Source organism: Microchirus variegatus (genome assembly GCF_963457635.1).
Source record: "Microchirus variegatus genome assembly, chromosome: 19".
Classification (NCBI taxonomy): Eukaryota; Metazoa; Chordata; class Actinopteri; order Pleuronectiformes; family Soleidae; genus Microchirus; species Microchirus variegatus.
In genome coordinates, this window is record NC_139820.1 from 6,684,521 (window position 1) to 6,706,190 (window position 21,670).

Genomic DNA, 21,670 nt, shown 5'->3' on the forward strand with positions numbered 1-21,670 from the left:
GCCATTCATGTGAAAATGTGAAGGACGTTACAGACTCCCTGCACAGATGTCTTCATGTTCCTCATTCCAGCATAGTTTTGAAGTTTCTACCCTGCTGAGCGAGGAAGGAAACTGTTTATTTATTTGTTTGTTTGTTTATTCAGATGGCAGCAATTTCCCCTCAGAACTGAGAGCTGTATTCACCTCTGTTTCTTTTCTCTCTGTCTCAGTCCCATGGTGGACCCATATATCTGAGGTGGTCAGATATGTGGAGCTCTGGCCTCACACCTCTCCATCTGTTGGCACCATGTGTCCCATTCTCTGTCCAGTCTGATTGGAGCTTTGATCCAAAGGGGATCCTCGCTGAGACAGAAAATGGCCTCGATTCTCTATGTTTCTCGAAAGATCGCATGTCAAGCGGCATATGGTACATGTATGAAGTCGTCCATATGGGGAACAGATTGGAGATGTTGTTGCCAGTTTGCAGACGAGATCTATCATCTTGTCTTGTGAGGGTCACTGTGCTTGAAGTAGGAAGGCGTGCTTGGGGCAGATTAGTCTGTGTAGATGTGAAATGGTTGTTCTGTGTTGTAATAAATATGTCACCTTTTGACACTGTATTGGATTGTGTGTATGGATTACACAAAGCCATTTTCAATATTTTTGTGACATTTTGAGTTGTTACAGCAGTGTTTTATTGATTTTTATTATATTTACTGTGCATACATTGTTACATGTCAAATATATCAACTTGTTTTCCTCCATATATCTATTCAGATTAAAATAAAACAAGAGAAGATCAGATGTATAGAAGACTGATAGAATAGGTCATTGTTTACCATATGTTTTACACGTTGACCCACAAAAAAACAGATGATATGGTCATACTATTTGTCACTTTGTGTGATTGTTTTTTAATATTTGGAATACCCGAATACCCATAACACTTTTTGTGACTGGGTCTGTTTTGTCATGAGCCCTTATAAAAAACAAGTGGATTTCTGGTCTGGGTTTCACAAAATAAATGTCACATAGCACCACAAATTAAATGTAACATCTGCATTCCCCCCCTCCAGGTATTTTGGATGAACTGGCCCTTTAAACCGCGATGCCGCTGTCCAACCAATAAAGCCTTTTTTTTTTTTTTCACTGTGACGTCACGACACACAATGGCCGCCAGTGGTACAGCAGTGACTGTTCTCACTCCAAATGGGAGAAGACAAGCCGTCAAAGTGTCTCCAAACACCCCGCTGTTACAGGTAAATGTGTTAAAGGCATTTCGCGACATTATTCTGGGGGTCAGAGTTGGTTGTTGTGTGTTGTTTCGTTCTCAAACGAGCGCAAACTGTTAGCTGGTGTTAGCTTGTTTGGCTAACAGCAGTTAGCCAGTGACAGATCAGTTTCTGATAAAACAACATTGTTGTGGTCGCTATATTGTGTTCCAAGTTGCTTTGGGACAATTGGCTGATATTTGTCATCTTCAGGTGCTGGAGGACGTCTGCAAAAGGCACGGATTTAACCCGGACGATCATGCTTTAAAGTGAGTATACTATGACACAATATTAGCTTCCTCAGTTAGCACTAACTCTATTAAATTAGATTTTACTGTATTCATCCCACCCTGGGGAATTGACTTGTTTCATCAGCAAAAACAACATGTGACAGATGTAAGAAAGTAATAAGAATAAGATATAAAGTTAGATGATATACATTTTTACAAATGCATAATAGAATAAGAATATGTAACATATAATGTAAAGGTAATGTGTGAACTGACATGGCAGCTAGCTGAAGGTTTAATAAGTGAAAATTTTATTTTATTGTTGCAATGAGAAAATAATCGTATTTTAATTCAATGTTTACTTAAATAATAGAGTGATAGAGTGCTACCCTTTGCCACCCTTTACTTTAATCCCTTAATAAACGGTGTCTGCCTTTCCTGTCCTTTTGTAGAATCTCTAAATTGTAATGAACTGATTTAAATGACTCTCAATGACTAGGTCGATTTCTCGGCAACAAGATATACTTCAACAAACATAATGGTTTCCTTTTAGTTGTTATGACTATATAGAGATGCTCACTCATTTTCCCCGTCTGTTTCATCTCATGCCAGGTTTCAGAGGACTGTTATTGACCTCACAGTGCCATGGAGGTTCGCCAACCTGCCCAACAACGCTAAACTGGAAATGGTGATGAGCACAAGGAAACAAGCGGTAGCTGACAGCCAGGTTTGCTCAAATACAATTCATAAAAATAACTTCAGAGGAGCTGAGATGCTTCAGGTGACAACATTGGGAATTAGTGTTGACCAGGAAACCAGCAAAGAGTTATAATTAAAGGTTTGCCAGGTTTCTAAACTGTACCGATGGGACATTTTTAAAAAGATAGTTGTTAATATAGTCCAGCAATTGTCCTCCGATAGAGAGGTCCTCTATCGGAGTCCATAGTGGTCCTCTTACAGTAACACTTTCACAACCATTTCCGTGACTAATTGATTCTTAAATGAGCCAAATAAATGATTTGGGTTCTATTCTAAACATTATTTTATTGGGCAAACATGATGTTATAAAAGGCTTATTTAATACTAAAGGTTTTTTTTCCAACATTGGCGTATTCCTCAAAAATGATGGCGTCCGCCTCTGAGAGACTGCTATTTGACTTTACTGCTATATCGCAATGAGTGTGATTATAGTATGAGTTAAAAAATTAACCATTGGGAATGTTCGCACAGTTTACTGTTAAACCAATACATATTTCATCCCTGTCATTGATGTGTGCCGTATTTCATATCAGTCAAACTCACCTATAGGTTGTTAAAAAGCTGATTTTCATCATATCCTGATCAAACCTCAGACCATATATGGAAGTATCTGAATTTTCATGATTTCTCCACTTATTTTTTAAGTAATTAAAATATAAGAAACAAGGCAAATAGGCCTATAAAATTTGATTGACAGTATCTACGGGAAAGGAAAATTCTTGGTGCTTTAGTATCGCATATCTTGCCTATAATTAACTCTGGGAGAATAAATCCTAAACGATACTCAGCCAAATATAAAAACAAAATCAATATTATTTCAATTATCAGTACCTGAAAATGCATAAATTCCACGTGTGCTCTCTTGCCAATTTTTATCTGAAAAAATACTTTTTTGTAGGTGAGCTGTAGTTTCCTATGACATCATGGCATCATAATCTAAGCAGTAAAATCCCAGCTGAGTTTGATCTCTTGTGCTTATTCATTTGATGATGACGATGATGGTTTACTGTTAAAGCCACACAAATTTTATGCTCTCGGACTCACTCAATTTCGTACCACACGGACGGAAACACAAACAGGTTTGTGCAGCTGTTCTTCTTAGGACCCTGCATTAACTTCCACTCATGTGGACTGGACACCCTAAATTAGTAGTTCCTCAGAAATGAGGTCCAGGACCAGGTTTTGATCGCAATGAGGTCTACTGGTCCTGACAAGTTCAGCCTTTATGCCAGAAAAGGTCCTAAAGATGTAACAAATGCAAACACACTCGCAAACACACTCACACACATATTTAACATTCATGTTGGCCAAGCTGGTGTGTGAGTGTTTTGTGTTTGGCCGTTGACAGCCAAACTGCTCTTTTCATCTCTCCTGGTGTGCCGACATGCAGCAGACATTCTGTGCGAGACAACATGGTTGTTGAGTAAACATAAACAGCTTGTAGAATTGCTCAGAGACAGAAAGAAAGAAAAAAAAAAAGGAGAAACACCAGGCACCAGACTCACTCTGATGCCTGGTGTTACTCTTGTAGCCCAGATGTGGTTTAATCAGGTTTGATTTTCAAAGAATTCTCTCCCTGCAAAATTACTCAAGACTGTCGAGCCAAGAGTTTACAAATGACCACCTACGGAGCTCAAACTTGATGTAGTGTTTCCTTTTTTGTCACACATTCTTACAGAGTGAAAGGCTTTGAAGTGCGCTTTTTGCATCCACACATTTTAATTCACACATTTTTGGGGGAAACAAGGGGACTTAAGTCATAGTATGTAAGAAAACATTTTTATCATGAGGATTTCCATCTTGTTGTTTTTTCAATGAATATAACATTAAATTAATCATAAATACACTCTATACATTGTTAGTGGGACTATTCTAGCTGCAAACGTCTGTTTTTTTACGGAATATGTACATAGGTGTATAGAGGCCCATTTCCAGTGGTAAAACGTGTTTGCTAATTGCGTTAGAAGGCTATTAGATGATTAGAAAAGCCTTGTGCACAGTTGAAAACAGTTTTAAAAATCATTGTTTCTAATCTTGTCAATGTCTTGACTATATTTTCTATTAATTTAGCAACTCTTTTGATGAATTAAAGTGGGACTTTTAATGGAATACACCAACAAATTGTATAGGTGACCCCAAACGTTTGAACGGTAGTGTAGTTTTGGATCAAATCCATCTTCCTTAGTAATTGTTTTCACTTGCAAATCATACACATTGAATGTACTATGAGTTTAAAAGTGTAGATGAACTAATTGTTTGCTCCAAACCTACACCAGTGTAACTGTGGCTTCTTGTTTCGTCAGGTGCGGATTGCGCTTCAGATGGAGGACGGCTCTCGGCTCCAGGGTTCCTTCTCTTGCGGACAGAGTCTGTGGGACCTGCTCACGCATTTCCCTCAGATTAGGTGTGTGTTGTCGGTATGAATGTTGAGAATACATATTGAATTAAAGGGTTAATTTTAGGACGGGGCACTGTTGAAATTCCAAACTTGCAGAAGCAGCAGGTTCAAACCTGCAGATTGTCAAATAAGTTAAATCAATCAACTCGATCAAAGCCAAAAAAAAATCCATCCTCCTGCTTGTTGTTGACTGTGTGACTCTGCTTCTTATAATTCTTCAAATTTGTCCATTTTAATCAAATAATGTGTCTCTGTTATTCCTTAGCAAGATGTGAATGATATTCAGCTCTAATACAGGCCAGTGTAATTCAGTTAAAACATCTACGGCCACATTCACACGACTCCAGATTATTGGAAGTTGATTTAAAACATCCTGTGAGACCAGCTCTTTGAGATTCTGCTGATTTTGTAAATCGTTCCAAGCTGATGGGGCAACACATTTGACCGCCGGTTTTTCCCAATGCAAAGCCGAATGAAACTATGTTCTGTAAGCGAAGATCACAATTTTTCAAAATAGTTGACGATTAATTTAGTAATCAATTAATATTCGATGAATAGTTTCAGCTCTTGTGGAAAGAGAAAAAAACAACCTTTTAACAGGACGAAAATGTCTGGCAGAATCAGACTCGAAGATGTGCCATGGCTGGTTGTGGTGAAAGGAAAAACGTATAGATGGCTGATGTGTTTAGCTTTTACCTTCAGTCAGGTAAAAGGTCACTGTGTAAGAAATAATTGCAGGCGAACACTGTGTCACATGAGAATTCTTTCCTCTCATCGCTCCTCTACTGAAGTTTGAACTTTCCCACACATCACCAGCACTCAATTACACACACACACGCAGCTGTTACTCAGTAGTTCCAGCTGTGAGGTCCCAGGTGCTCATGTGTCCGTCCAGCCCTCATTTCATCTCTATTAAATGACATCACTCCGTATTTTGATCCTTTTCCAAGGAAGTCTTGCTTCCATGAAATTAATATTAGCCCCACATCAGCGTAAAAAGCTCTGGGAATGTTGTGAAGCGGAGGGGTAAGCTTTGATTTTCAGAGTTGAGGAGAACAATAGTAAAACATTTATGGTTCGGTTAGTTTCTACACGGGATTGTGCACACATGGTTTACACATGCTGACGGCATGCCACTGCAGCGAATGAGGTTTTATTGTAAAATCACAGAGGCTGATTTCCACAACAAGAGAGTCACTTGTGGGTTTTGTTTGGTGACAGCTTAAGCAAATAAAAATCAATCACCCTTGATTTTCACATCTCTTCTTCTCCCCGTCAGTTTGTCAGACGAGCCCGAGTCAGGATCCACTCCTGTGTGTGTCTACATGAGAGATGAGGTATGAAATGTTGCTTTAACTTGACCTTTTTCAAGACAAGTAAGTGGATTTAACACAACTCTGTGTGTGTGTGTTCGGTGTAGGTGAGTGGGGAAGAAGCACTAAAGAAGGCCACTCTGAAGTCGCTAGGTCTAACGGGAGGAAGTGCCATCGTCAGGTGGGCTCTGTCTGTGTGATATCTGTCAACTGTCCAATGATGGAAATCACATTTACAGTTTATTTCTTTATTTCTGTTAAAGGTTTTTACTCAAAAATAACAAATCTCCTGGAGAGGACGATGGCACCAGTGTCACTGAAACAGCTGCTATACCAGAGGAAACCACACATGGCTCCTCAGCTTCTCAGCCCGAGCCTGCTCCATCACATCCAGAGTCACCATCAACAAACGTGCCAGCTAGAAATTCAAGCCCTGACCGGCCAAAGGAAGCCCTCCCCAAGCCAGCTCCTGTATCTGTCACCATCGCGCCTTCTGTTCAACAGGAAGCGGTTGTGAATCCCCAGGATGCAGTACGGCCAAAGGTTGCACCTGTCCAGAGAGGTGTGCAAGAGGACGATGGCGAGGAAGCTGGACCATCGGGACTAAACTCGCGTTCGCCTTCTTCCTCCCCCAACGTTCCCTCAGCCCCTTTCATTCCCTTCTCTGGAGGCGGTCAGCGTCTTGGGGGCCCTGGAGCGGTGGGCCGCTTGCCTTCATCCTCCGCTCTGTCCTCTGTGAGTGCTGCAGTCGAATCGCCGAAAGCTAAGAAAGCCAAATCCAGCCACAGCTCCAGTTCTAAGGTGAGCCTCATCACTGTTAATCAAGAAATGATTTGATCTTGTTATGGGGAAATTAAATTGCCCAGTATTTTCGAGACTATTTTGTTCTCTAAATACAAATTTCAGGTGTACAGGAGTACAGTTAAAAACAACTTTTAGTGATCCATCTATCCTGAGTGATCTGATCACATGGAGATCATGCTAAGCCTAGAATGTGTCCTCGGATCCAATCACAAGAACCGCATTTGGAGGTTGGTTTGAGGATTGATGTGGTCACATTCCTGGGCGTGCATGAATGTAATCCATCCTCAGGTCAGATTAGAGACCACCTCCTCTCGTCAGCGCTCATACTTTGATTTATTTGTGACCGCCACCAAAATAGTAACACGTAACACCGCATGATTTCTTTTGTTCTCACGGTTAAAATTGTATTTAATTTTAAGTCACAGCAGCGGGAATAGAGCTTCTATTCTTAAGTTTGGGGTCACTTAGAAATGTCCTTATTTTTGAAGGAAACACTTTTTTTTTTCAATTAATAAATGAATCAGAAATACACTCTATACATTGTTAATGTGGTAAACGACTATTCTAGCTGCAAGCGACTGGTTTTTAATGGAATATGTACATAGGTGTATAGAGGCACATTTCCAGCAACCATCTCTCCAGTGTTCTAATGGTACATGGTGTTTGCTAATCACGTTAGAAGGCTATTGGATGATTAGAAAACCCTTGTACAATTATGTTAGCACAGCTGAAAACAGCTTTGCTGGTTCTTTGACGATTATTTCTAATCTTGTCAATGTCTTGACTATATTTTCTATTCTTTTGCAACTCTTTTGATTAATAAAAGTCTGACTTTTAATGGAAAACACCCCAAAAAATTGTGTAGGTGACCCCAAACTTTTGAACGGTAGTGTACTGCTTGAAAATGAGTAATAGAGTATATTATTTGTTGCATGTTCTGTTCCTTACACAGTCCCACGTCACGGCCAAACCACCAGTGGAGGACATGGATCATGGAGACGGGGTCTTTGAGGTAGCGCCTTTGTTTCTGTTTTCCCGAAATTCTCCCGAAACTGAAGATGTAAAATGTCTTCAGCTTAACTCGAGGAAATCCAGTTGCCTACAGCTAACTACTGAATATGTCCTCATTTCGGTGCCTGATTCCCATTCAGGCCACTTGTTGCTAATTGCAGGCATAAAAGCCCTCATGTTTCATTGGCGATGCTTGTATTAATATTGTATTAATTGTATTAATTAATGTCCTTCTCTCTCTCTCTAGAGGGAGCCTCTCATCTACCACTTGGACTCAAAGTTTCGTCATTCTGAGGGCCACCAGGATTTGCCGGACGAGTTCTTTGAAATAACGATGGATGACGTGCGGAAGCGCTTCTCCCAGCTAAAGAGCGAGAGGTGAGACGAGGAAGAAAAAGGGATGGAGGTGGTTGTGTTTGCCTCTTGGCTGCGTTGTATGGCTGCAGAAACCCATCCAGATAAGTCGTGTTCTTGGCTGTTGGCAGCAGACAATTATTCAGTTTGGCATTCGGCCCCGTGCTTGTTCTATCAATGTATGATCCTTAATTGCTGAATACCATTGCAGTGATAAGATGCCATAGAGCGCTGGACATCACTGCGTGTGTTTTGAAGTTCTTTATTTATTGTGAGTTTTGATGTTTTTATTTATTTACGAGTGCCTCTTCAAAACAGATGCGGGGAAGTTTACTCTGCGCTCTTTCGCATGTGGCTGCAGCGGACCACAGCTGCTGTGACATAGTGTGTGTGTTTTCGAACGTGTTCTCATTTATGAGACACCACGCACACTACAAAAGCTTCTAAATATGGTATGCGGAGAGCAATTAGTAAACCTGCTGTGTGCGGAGACGTTTATCTTCCAGCCATCGACCAAACACCGTCAGGTTGAGACCTCGCCGTGAACATCCTTTAATCTTTGTCTGTATTGACTTAGCTGGCTGCCTCATGGCTACGCTACTACAGTTTCAATGACTGCAATTACCAGGGGTGGAATTAAGCCGACCACAGCAATTCAACTCAACCTCCAACACGCGAACACGCATACATGGCCACACATGAGTGAAGGCAGAGGATGGTTTCACCTTTATTCACTGTTATTGATACCAAAGGTGTGCTTTTATTTCGTGGTGCATTTTATTGTAACTCAGTCTTTTTTTGGTTCTTCGTCTAGGAAGTTGTTGGAGGAAGCTCCACTGATGACTAAATCTCTGAGGGAATCCCAGATGAAGGAGAAGATGGGCAGATATCCCAAAGTGAGTAGAAGAGACAAACAAATAATCCAAATCCTGTTAATTGTCTTTTTACTTGTTTGAAAATGTACAGATTTAACATAGCCTACTTTTCCCATGTGTGTGTGTGTGTCTCCAGGTGGTCCTGAGGGTCCAGTTTCCAGACAGACATGTTCTACAAGGCTTCTTCAGGCCCCTGGAGACAGGTGTGTGTGTGTGTGTGTGCGTGCGCTTATGTGTGTGTTTCGTGTGTTTGCGTGTCTGAGAGTGTTCATTTCAGCTGGCTCGCCACAGGTATGGCTGCAATGTTAAAGCTACTTGTGGCTCCCCCACCACATTTATGGCTGTAGCCACACCAGAGTGACAGAGAGACAGAAAGAATGAGACAGGTCTGTAATTCCGGGGATTAGATCTACCTCAGCCCCAACAGTAACATGACAAGAAGCAGAACAACAAATTGGAGGGAAATTCCATATTTTTCTTACTCCACACGGCGACTGACGTAGCTGAATATTAATTTTCTTTGTGTCCAGTGTGGGCTGTGAGGGACTTTGTGAAGAGTCACCTGGAGAATCCTCAGCTCAATTTCTACCTGTGTAAGTGTCATTTCATTTCCCACTTATCAATGGAAAAATGTTGCTCAGTGTTTGTCAAACCTGGAAATGACGATGTTCTCGAATGTCTTGTTTTTGTCCACAAACCAAAATGATTCGGTTTTATTGATTTCTTTGTTATGTGGAGCAAAGAAACAAAGCAAATATTCACGTTTGAGAAGCTAAAACAATCAGAAATCTTGTTTTAATCATGAATAAAGCTTCAAACTGATTAATCGGTTATCAAAATAGTTGACCACTAATAATATAATTACTACTAATAATAATTGTCTGATTAAAAAATGTATCCTGTTTCATAGGCAGTAGATTTGATTTACACTTGTACAAGGAACATAATAATAATTAAGCAACTTCAGAAATCGTTTCTTTTAGACGTAAACCGAAGTTTTAAGGAAGTTTGAAAAATATTGTCGGGACGGGTTCGCACAAAGCTCATTAAGCTCCAAGTTACTATCTGCGTCTGTAAAGCGGTGTTTGAATCTTCTGACTCCTGGTGACATTGACACTACCGTTCAAAAGTTTGGGGTCACCTATACACATCTTCTTTTGTGTTTTCCGTTAAAAGTCACACTTGTATTCATCAAAAGAGTTGCAAAATGAATAGAAAATATAGTCAAGACATTGACAAGATTAGAAATAATGCTTTTTATTCTAAATAATATTTGTCGTAGAACCTGCAAAACTGTTTTCAGCTTTGCTAACATAATTGCACAAGGGTTTTCAAGGGTTTTCTAATCATCCAATAGCCTTCTAACGCGATTAGCAAACACAATGTACCATTAGAACACTGGAGAGATGGTTTCTGGCAATGGGCCTCTATACACCTATGTACATATTCCATTAAAAAACAGACGTTTGCAGCTAGAATAGTCATTTACCACATTAACAATGTATAGAGTGTATTTCTGATTCATTTAATGTTATATTCATTAAAAAAAAGAGCTTTTCCTCCAAAACTAAGGACATTTTTAAGTGACCCCAAACCTTTGAATGGTAGTGTAAGTGCTAGTAAAGACACGCTAACCCCTTCTGATTCTGGATTAAAGAATGGATCATATAAATTATGTAAAATAAAATAATGTTTCTGTTCACAGATAGTAAGCAGTGGCAGAATAATAACGCTCTGCAGCTTTAAACAAATTGTATATCTGCAGCCAAGTGTTCTGTCCAAGTTTTATTCACTTTTTCAAATCAAACATTCCATTGGTTCCAGTGTAAGTACTGTTCTATATCCGAGTGAAAAGACTTTCCTCCCCGTCTCTAATCTCACCCTGTTGGCCTCACGTCTTTATTACAGTCATCACCCCCCCAAAGACCATTCTGGACGACCTCTCGGCAACACTTTTCCAGGTAAGAATCCTTGCACAGTGTAGTTTTAGGTGTGTGCGGGGCAACGCTTTAATGCAATACCTAATAACAAACAGAACAATTTGACTCAAGCAAACCACATCAACCTCGAACTCCAGAAAACAAAGACTGCAAAACATGCACGTACCATTTTTTTTTTTTTCAAACTTGGTTCCCACAAACCTCTTGGACCTCACAAATATAATAGGCTACTAGTTTTTCAGACCCCGTGGATACCAGTCCATGCACGCACACACACACACACACACACACACACACACAGATTAACTGTAAAATGTATCTGCTGGTCCCTCTCTCCTCTTCAAAGACTCACCACATTCCCATTCTCCCCCTCTTCTCTCGCTCCTACACACCCTCACACTTGTTCCCCCCCTCGCTCCACTGTCCTTGACCCCAGCTGGGCTTGATTTTTCCCAGGCTGGCACATGGGGTTAATACAGGCCTCGCTTTGATCTCCACACAGACACACACACATGCACACAGAGCAATGGGCAGCCTTGATGTTTTGTTGCCTTTAAGTTTTGAGCTATCCGTGAAACAGTTGAGCAAAGAGATGCAATGAAAAACAAGGGGGGGGGGGAGATGTTCTCTGTTACAGACACGCAATGAAACTCTTCGTCCTCACAGTAGCTCGGTTTGGAACGTCATGTCAACTTTGCACAAATGACGAAAGACGGATGTATTTAATGTCAAACTGAAGGATAAAAAAAAGTGCCCAGGTCTAACCTTATTATATCATTAAACCTGAAAATGTGGAGAAATGAAGGGGAGGAAGAGAAAGTTGTTTGAAGTGATGTGTTGTATCTGATGAACAAGATTCAGCTCCTTAGAGGGAACTGCTACAAAAGATAACCATCCTCAAACACACTCCCGTGTCCCCATGGTGCCACTATTTTTGAATCCCATCTGATGAGGTCGCGGAAATCATCCTTCCCTCGTTGTTTTTCCAAACATTTTTGTCCTTTTCTGAACTCTCCCTGTCTGTTTTTTTCACCACATGTCCCTCTCCTGTACCCCAACTCCACCAGCACCACCATCACTCCTCCATCCCTTTCTTGTGCCTCAGCCCCCTCCCTCACCCATGCCTCTATCCATTAGGGACTTAAAAGCATGACAGTGCTTAAACGAAAATCTTTAATCCACTTGATGTCATGTCCTTGGCTCTCCCTCTTTCACACACACTTACACAGGTTCATGCAGCTATCGTTTAAAGGACTCTTCCTTTCGTTCAGATAACCTAAACAAATCATTATTCCAAACCACAATTCAAATTCAAACTTAACCAGTTCCTCAGAAATGAGGTTCTGCTTCATTAAGACTAGGTTTTCGTCTTCATGAGGACTACTGGTCCTGACAAGGTCAGTGTTTATGCCTAAAGAGGTAATAAAAAGTACACCCACACACTTACATTCTTGTACAGCTATCTTAGTGAGGACACTTTTGGACATAATACTTCTCCGAGCCTCTTAACCTTAACCATTGTCACTAAAATAATAAGCCCAATCCTAAAATCAAGTCAAACAGCCATCGGGACATATTATGCAAAATCAACTTTTTAATCTTTTTAATACTTATATTTGGGACTTTGGAGGCCCTATGAGTAGGCAAAGTGTGAAAAAGATGACTCACTCATGTTTTTGTGGTCCGCCTCAGTCTAAATACAGGCGATAAAACACGCAATGTTGACTTCTGCACTGTTGTGATGATTCCTGGAATTGTTGTCTCGCGGAGCTCCGCTTTGTCCCTAAAAAAGAAAACCCGTGAGTGCAGGCGAGGGCAATTTACGTGTCCAGTGGATTCATTTTATATATGATGGCAATGTGCTGGCTCGAGTTGGCAAATTCCAAATGCTAACTGCTGTTAGCTGCCGGAGCCTCAAGCCTTGTTTATACTACATACAAGTATGTACGGAGGCGTTTATGCTGCAGCGGCAGGGGGCGCTGCATTGACTTCCTTTCATTTGGACGGCCTGAACAAGTGTTATCCTTAACCACTTACAGCCATATATATATATACAGCCATTTAAGGTGTGATTTATCAATCAAAATTGTCCTCACAATGGTGCACATCATCGTTCACTATAATATCTGGTTCTTTTTCCCTGTCTATACAACACACATGCATGTGTACACGCACACAGACTAAGAATCTTTTAATCTTTTTTTTTTTTTGTCACGTCACATAGACGTAAGGGCACACGCATATGTCTCTCTTTCCCTCTTTTTCACACACACTCAGGCACGCACACACTCTCTCTAATCACTTTGTGTCATGTCAAGAAAGGAATGTTTCCCAACCCAGAAGCCCTTTGATACCGGGCATCCCTCCCCTTATCCGTCTCGCCCTCTGTCTTCCATCAGAATCTGCTCTGCCTCTTTATTTTTCTTTTTAGATTTTCATACCCTCTCAGACACTGGTCTCGTACCGTTGCCCTGTCTTAACCTGTCTTAGTGGAAGTGCGGCTGCAAGAGGGAGCAGCAGCATCGCAGGAATGTCTGTTGTTTCACTGTAACGCATTGTTTCCTGCTCACAGGCCTGAGATGACAGCAATTAGGCCAGCAGCGTGGCCCAATTTAGCAACCGGTTACTGAGGAAGAGGGTGAGGATGAGGTTGAGGGCCAGAGAGAGAGAGAAAGGACATTGTGTGGGTAAACCTGCCTAATCCCAGCTACGGTCGTCGCTTCTCTTTTTACACTGCCACTTTGAAGCAGTGCAATGCTGGAGATGGAATAGATGGAAAATGTTCCACCAATGACAAATATTGCTGCAGCTCACCTTCATCGTAGCGCACTAGTATTAAGTACTTATGCTAACAATAGATCCAGGGGATGGATGAGAGCGGATGTTAATACTTCGCGATAACTCATTTTGAAATGTGAAAGTCGTCCTTTAATCAGCCTTTAAAGGCTCCCATAGACCGGAAGTTCCAGTTAACGAAGTTTTTTTGGGTGTGTTTCTGCGCGATTACCTCGTTTATGAAGCCATAAAGTTTCGAAACAAACAGTTCAGCCACTGCTGAGAACGCTGGGTTTTATTGTATTCTCAGGCTCTGCAAGCGCTCTGAAAAAGCCTGGAATCGTGATGTAAGGATCCTGAACAGCAGATCCTCCTGCTCCGGTTGTGTACATTGAACCACAGAAGAAGAACGTCCATTGTGGAGGTGTTTCACTTGCGACAGTGTCTTCTGACTCTGGGTCCGACTCCAGGTCAAAGTCGTGAAAGGGACTGCGGCGGGGAGTCGTGATGGAGACGTTTTTTAAACATTGTTAAAACAATGTTTTGATAATTAGTAGCAGTGCATCCATCGTTCCAGAGGGGGAGCTGCGCTTCTGAGAGCTGACGTGCTAATTACGTCACTTCCAGGTACCTGGCCAATCACAAGACCGTTGGGAAAGCTCTCGTTGGCTGGCCAATCACAACACAGTCCGTCTGGGGGGGGTGAGATTTCGGTCTGAAACAGCTGACGAGAGCTTCAGTGAGGAGAGATTTCGATTGGCTCGTTTGCTGCAAATAGAAGGTTTTTTACCATAAAAACAAGTTAATGTATGCAAGTAGACCTCCTTAACTCATATATGCGATTAATAAGCTCATAGGTGATGCTGCGTGTCAGAAGCAGGGATCAATAAATGACAGAATAATCCAAATAATGATCAAGTATTCATCAGGCGTTGAAACTATTTCTAACAAAATATTTCATATGAGGTTAGTCATGACTACAATGGCAAGAAAGTAGCTTATGAAAGCCTTTGTCAACTTGTGTGCTCAACCAAAATTCAGAATAGAATATAGAGAATATATTTACTTTTGCGTCAACAGTGGTTTTTGACCTCAGGAGACCAACTCTTTCACCGCTTCATTTTTTAATACAGTTCATCTTAATACTTCTGTTTTCCTACAAATGAGTACATGAGTCGAGGGAGAGATTCCATTTTTCTTAAACTCCTTGTTGTTTTGTTTCTTTCTATTTGAGTCAGACGTGTGCCCTGCTTTTCTGTCTGTCTGTGGCTCTACCTCATAATTGTACGCTTGATAATATCTGCCTGCGACTGGTCCATTATAACCATTAAGACTATCACTGGAGAGGAGGAGTGTTGTGCTTGAGGGGTGAAAGTGTTTTCACTAACCATTTGATTGGCGCTCATTTTGTGGTCTGCTTCAAAGAGCCACGGTTACTGGTTCAGATCCGCGAGCAATGAATCATCCTCAAAAATGAACTTGACTTGGATGTGGTGGCAGCGCTCGGTTTGCGTGTAGCGGGAGCCACTTTTGTTTGCATTTTTCTGTGTTTTGCAGAAACGGATTTGTGTGCCAAATATTTTTGAAGGCTTCTGTTCATTTCTCCCCCTCTCCTCTCTCTGTGTCCTTCTCTGTCTGCAGGCCAACTTGTTTCCTGGTGCGCTGGTGTACTTCGGCTCTGACGATAAGACAGGTTTTGTCCTTTTGGGTTCTTGTCTTTCATAATAAGCGTGTTTGAATTAGAAGCTGGTGCAATTACTGAAGAATGTAAAAGAACAACAGCTCATGTGCGTGTTTCCTCCACAGATTTTTACATGAAGAGGGAACTCCTCGATTCATCCGTCTCAGCCGTGCAAGCGAATGAGTCCATTGCAAGGTACGCAAATGCTTGTCTAAACAAGTGCATACACAACCGTTCTAAAGTTTGGTTACTTAGAAATGTCCTTATTTTTGAAGGAAAAGCACTTTTTTTCCAATAAATCTAAAATGAAATGAATCAGAAATACACTCTGTACATTGTTAATGTGGTAAACGACTATTCTAGCTGCATACGTCTGGTTTTTAATGGAATATCTACATGTATAGAGGCCCATTCTTAGCAACCATCTCTCCAGTATGCTAATCGCAGTTATTGTTAATGATTAATTAATGATTATTTTGTGTATATATGTGTATGTATATGTATTTGTGTATATGTATATGTGCGTGTGTATGTATATATTTGTATAAATGTGTATGTATGTGTATATTTATATATATATATGTGTCTATAAATATAAATATATATATATATATATATATATGTATATATGCACTTGTATCTTGTGGCAACCAGCCTATTTTCCTGTCACAAAGCTGTCATCGTTGGAATCCCTTTGAGGTTTTGCCCTGAACAGCAGGTGCCCCTATACGCCCTCATTTCCGACACGCGCATACAGGATTCGTACACGCACACACACACACACACACAGTTTTCCACTCTTTCTAAAGATAGAGCCCTTTTCCCTGAAGTGACCCCCCCTCCCCACCTGTTGCCCTGTTGCATCTTTAACAAGGTCATCACTCCACTTGTGTTTTTGATCTTTATCTCGCTCGTACTCATTTAGGTTTTACCGCAGCTCCTCCTGCCAAAAACAACAGCAACGCCGCTTTAAGTAGAAACACACATTCTGCAGGAAAACAAAAAAGCATCTTCCTTATTTTCTTGTGGCATATTTAAAATAATCTCCATTTTCTTTATCCCTTCTTTCTACCTCAGCTACATGATCCGTGCCCCGACACCTCCCTCCAGCTCTGTGGCCTCAGAGGAGCCCTCTCTCCCTATTGAACACACATCAGAACCACAGGAAGCGAGAGACCCATCTACACACAGCCAGGCTGCTAAGACGACCAGATGTGACCCAGGAAAGGTGCCCAAGTGGCTCAAGCTTCCAGGTGAGGACAGGTCATGGCTCCAGTCTTGCCTTCTGGTTCTACTACAGCTCCAACACAACACATTTTTTTACACAACACGTTATGAGGCATAAACATGAAGTCATTTTCCGTGACTGTCCTGCTGCGTCATCGACGTTTCATGTGCCCATGTGGTGAGTTCAAATCGTGTATTCGCTGGTGAGCAGACCATGTGTTCATCCTTTTTCTGGTGTCAACAAGAAAAAGTGACTATGAACACACATGCCATAAATGATGAAAAGATGAAGGGCAGATTGAGGTTTTTACCCCTGTTGTTGCTATGTTCCATTCACTACGAGAAACAAAACACTTGCAGTCTTGTTTGAAAAGGTTTACAGAGATATTATTAGATTGTACAACAACATCAACAAAAAACATGACACTCTCATGGCAGACTCCTTTGGCTATTATCCTGTTGTAATTCTCAACTGAATTGATAGCTCATTTAATTTAATATTCAAAATAACTGCAGGTCAAGTAGGTATGGGCCAGATAACTGCTTTGAAGATATATTGCGGTATTAAAAAGTTAATCAATTAACTTCTTCTGTCGTACCTTGCCAAATGCTGCTTTTGATTACTCGTCAAAAACGGTGCAGGTTTGCGTGTGTTGTTTAGTAACACAACTCCTCTACCTCTGTGTTGGTGGGAGCGGTCAATTCAGCTGTGTTTTTTTTAATTATTTTTATGGTATGATGTCTCAACGAAGTGACATTTGAGCTGAAACGATGATGTTTCTGCCTATATTTATCAATGTCAAGAATTTTATGCAGGGCTCTTCTGGGAATAGGTTTGTTATACAGTACCGTTCAAAAGTTTGGGGTCACCTGTACATATAATTACATTACATTATAATCATTAATCATCTAACGCAATTAGCAAACACAATGTACCATTAGAACACTGGAGAGATGGTTTCTGGAAATGGGCCTCGATACACCTATGTACATATTCCATTAAAAAACCAGACGTTTGCAGCTAGAATAGTTGTTTACCACATTAACAATGTATAGAGTGATTCATTTAATGTTATATTCATTGGGGGAAGAAAGTGCTTTTCCTTCAAAAATAAGGACTTTTTCTAAGTGACCCCAAACTTTCGAACGGTAGTGTAACACCTTGATCGTCTGAAACCTTAATTTCCGTCATGGATCCAGCCGTGATGTTTTCGGCTCATTTCACTCCGTTTATGGTATGTGTTGCTCTTATAAAACACACCATATGGACAAATTAACAAGATCAAAAACTTGATTTTCTCCAGAGATGGGGGGGGGGGGGTCTCTTTTAATAGCAGCTCAGCTGGTTTGTTGCTTTGTAGAGGACTCACCTGCTCAGGTCATCACAGTCCACATACACACACACGCACGTGCACACCACAGTCCCACTGGCTGCTTTTCCACCAGACCAGAACAGGTTAGGTATGAAAACACTTGTAAACACTCAAAACAGAAACAAATAGTTTACCCCTGGAGCTGTCCCGCTCACGCATCACTTCCCTTTTTTTTTCCCCTGATGAGAAAGAACAGAGCGCTTTTAAACCACACAGTTCTTGTCATGGTAAAAAAAAAAAAACACAATAACCCCCAAAAACCACAGTTAATTGGAAATAGCCTTCTGAAAGCAGCATTCTTTATGACTCAGAAGATAAGGATGCGTGTTAGGATGAACCAATTAGTCGAGGATTGTACCTCCCCCCCTCCGGCCCAGGACACCACTACAGACGCTCAGAGCCCAGGGACGCAGAGATCACTGCTGGGCCACATCACACGGCACCATGTCCTCTGTGGTCAGTCCAGGCACGGTGCTTCTTCTATTGTCCTATTGTGGTTTTTGCTGGTGGTCGCCGTTTTTGATGTTTTTTTGTGGAAAGAACATTGCTCCATTTTCTCTCATGTTGTTTATGTTTTTTTTTCGTGCGCCTTTTTTTAAAATTCCCTGGCCTGATCTCTGCGTGCGTCCATGTGTGTCTCTTAAGAAAGTTGCGGCTGCTTTTTTTTCTTTCATGAGGAAAGTTGAAAGAAAAAAAGGCAGAGGGGAGGGAGGGACGGTGCGCACACACACACACACACACACACACACACACACACACACACACACACACACACACACACACACACACACACACACACACACACACACACACACACACACACACACACACACACACACACACACACACACACACACACACACACACACACACACACACAGGGTCCGGTGTCTGAGACTGTCATTCACTGAACATGTCCTATCGTTTAACCTGGTTTTCATGATAACTCGGAGCGTGCTGACATGTAGTGAAAGAATCGCGATTAGACCTGACATACTTCCAGTCTTTAACCATCTGGTGACCTTCTGTTGCATCAAAAAAGCTTTTACTCTTTAAAAAAAAAAAAGAATAAAGGTTTTTCTGATGGTCACTATTGCCATCTAAGCCGCGTTGACAGGATTTACTGGACATCACATCCCATGCTGCCCAAGGTTTTCCAGCCCTCTCTCGATGACACTTAGTTTTTTTTGTGTGACTGATTTTCAACGCATATCCAGTTTCTGTTTCATATTCAGTATGGATTATAAAGCCACATGCTTTTTTTCTGAAGGCTTTATATAAATGTGGTGCCAAAGTGATGCATGTGTTTTTATTTTGAGGCACGTCTGTCAAAAATAGCAATTTGTTTTGAGGTTATGCAACGAAATTAGATGTCGGAAAAGCACGTTGGCTCGAAGCAGAAACGCAGAGAGAGAAGTTGGCTGGATGTGGCAGTAAACAGTTCTTAAAGGAGAACAGAAATCGCAGAGTTGATTACAGCGCAAAACACTTGGTCGTTGTCCACGTGCAGACCTCTGGTTTCCTTGTTGTCTCTTGATGTTATGCAACAAAGCTAAAGTGGAAAGAACTTGCAGCCATGTTATGGTCATATTGATTTGTCGCGTTTGTGGATTGGCCTGTAAAATATAAAATTCAGGTGTTTTAGTCGGGCTTTGGTCCAGGTCCCTTATCTACAGTGAACAATGTTAAAGCTGCCATAGACCAGAAGTTCCAATTCACACTGTTCTTTTGGTGTGTATTGGCGCCATAAGTTTCGAAACAAGCAGTTCAGCCACTGCTGAGAACGCTGGGTTGTATTCTCGAGCTCTGGAAGCGCTCTGAATAAGCCTGGATTTGTGACGTAAGGATCCCGTCTCCTGAACAGCAGATCCTACTGCTCTGGGAACTAGTCCGGGCACATATGGTTGAGTACATTGTACCGCAGAAGAAGAAGAACGTCCGTTGTTGAGGTCTTTCATTGGTCTTCTGACTCTGGGTCCAACTCCGGGTCAAAGATCTTAAAAGGGACTGCGGCGAGGAGGCGTGACAAAGCCATTTTTAAACATTGTTAAAAGAGTGTTTTGATAATGAGTAGCAGTACATCCACCGTTCCAGAGGGGGAGCTGCGCTTCTCAGAGCTGAAGTTGCTAATTACGTAACTTCCAGGTACCTGGCCAATCACAAGACAGTTGGTAAAGCTCACGTTGGCTGACCAATCACAACACGGTCTGTCTTCTGGGGGTGAGATTTCAGTCTGAAACACAGCGGCTGAGGAGAGCTTCAGTGAGGAGAGATTTCCACCGGCTCGTTTGCAGCAACTCTGAGGTTTTTGACCATACAAACAAGTTAATGTATGTAAGTAGACCTCCATAACTCACATTATGTGCGATAGGACCACTCTATGGGAGCTTTAACGCTTCAGCACACCAAGACTTTTTGGACGATGCAATGCTTCCAACTTTGTGGAAACAGTTTGAGGACTCTATATTAAAGTACCTGAATATGTATTTGAATACATCATTACAGTCCTTGCAGGTGTAATGGTCAGACCAGGGACAACTTTTTTGGCCACCATTTTGAAATCCAACTGCCATAGTGGCTTTTTTTTTTGTAAACGAAGGTGAACGACACAAAAAATGCATAAGCATGTTTCTCGATCCTTGACCACAACTGTCTCCTCTGGGACAGCCATCCTCCTGACTGTCAGTGGCTTTTTGAGGACTTGTGGTGCTGCTCTCTGTCTCCCCCTGTCTCTGTCAGTGGAACCTGCAGGAGTCTGCTCTTCTTTCTGTTCTTCATCTCCTCATCAGGAATTTTAAATAGAGGCCGAGCTTTTCTGCATGTTTTTTTTTACATCGAATTAAGAACAAACAATAAACAAAAAGCTAGAGAAACTGTTTTCACACGTGTTTTCCACATTCAAACAAGACGGGTCTTTAATTGAAATGCTGTTCCTTGTTTACCACGCAGGTAAGAAATGAGACCTACAAGGACATGGACCGCAGTAGAAGACTGACGATCGCTGCCTCGAGTGACTGAGCTGAGCACTTACATAAAAACCTGTTGCTGCCATTTCCTTCGACTTTGTTACTGCAGTGGACTTGATGCAGACGCCTGCACTAAACTAGATTTTTCTCCCCCCAAAATAAGGATAATAAATAGTGACTATTTCATTTCCACGCAACATGTTTCATTCCAGTTGATCTCTGGGATGAAGAGGCTGCTTTTATTCAGTTGGTGAAAACATTTACAGAGTGAATAAAGATTGTTGTACAAATACTTGAATTGTAGCTGTTGTAAAGGTCTTCTGATGTTTGTTTTCTGGGTATTTTGGTGGGGGAAACTTGGCTCCATGTTTAAGTTTGTTAATAGGTGACTTGTAGACGGCTTTGTTCGACATCACAGAAGCGCTGGAGTTGCAATACACGGTACAATGACGTTCAGAACAACATTATTTCCCAACACCTGCATAGTGGAGTTACTAATTGTTCTTCTGCTTGTTTGTTTTTTACGAAGGTGAGTCAGTCTTGTACTTCAATGCTCAAGCAGCTGGTGATGCCTGTAACCATGGTAAATCAACACAAAGATGGAGACAGCTGTAGCCTCGAAATGCATGACACGAGAAGAAAATGATCATATAAAAAGGTAGTTTTACACACAAATCACTGACATTTTTACATCTAAGCTACATTTTGGGACCT

At 41.4% G+C, this 21,670-nt stretch overlaps 1 protein-coding gene across 1 annotated transcript; it reads left to right on the forward strand.

Moving 5' to 3' along the window:
* The first annotated feature begins 1,140 nt into the window (after positions 1-1,140).
* aspscr1 (ASPSCR1 tether for SLC2A4, UBX domain containing) lies at positions 1,141-21,240 on the forward strand. Its single transcript, XM_083905504.1, has 17 exons — positions 1,141-1,238; positions 1,464-1,519; positions 2,093-2,207; positions 4,543-4,643; positions 5,917-5,974; positions 6,058-6,131; positions 6,214-6,751; positions 7,707-7,766; positions 8,013-8,143; positions 8,934-9,015; positions 9,131-9,197; positions 9,525-9,587; positions 10,903-10,955; positions 15,351-15,402; positions 15,516-15,585; positions 16,468-16,643; positions 20,940-21,240. The coding sequence occupies exons 1-17, from the start codon at positions 1,149-1,151 to the stop codon at positions 20,948-20,950; spliced, it is 1,797 nt and encodes a 598-aa protein (XP_083761630.1). The 5' UTR covers positions 1,141-1,148; the 3' UTR covers positions 20,951-21,240.
* Positions 21,241-21,670: the final 430 nt, after the last annotated feature.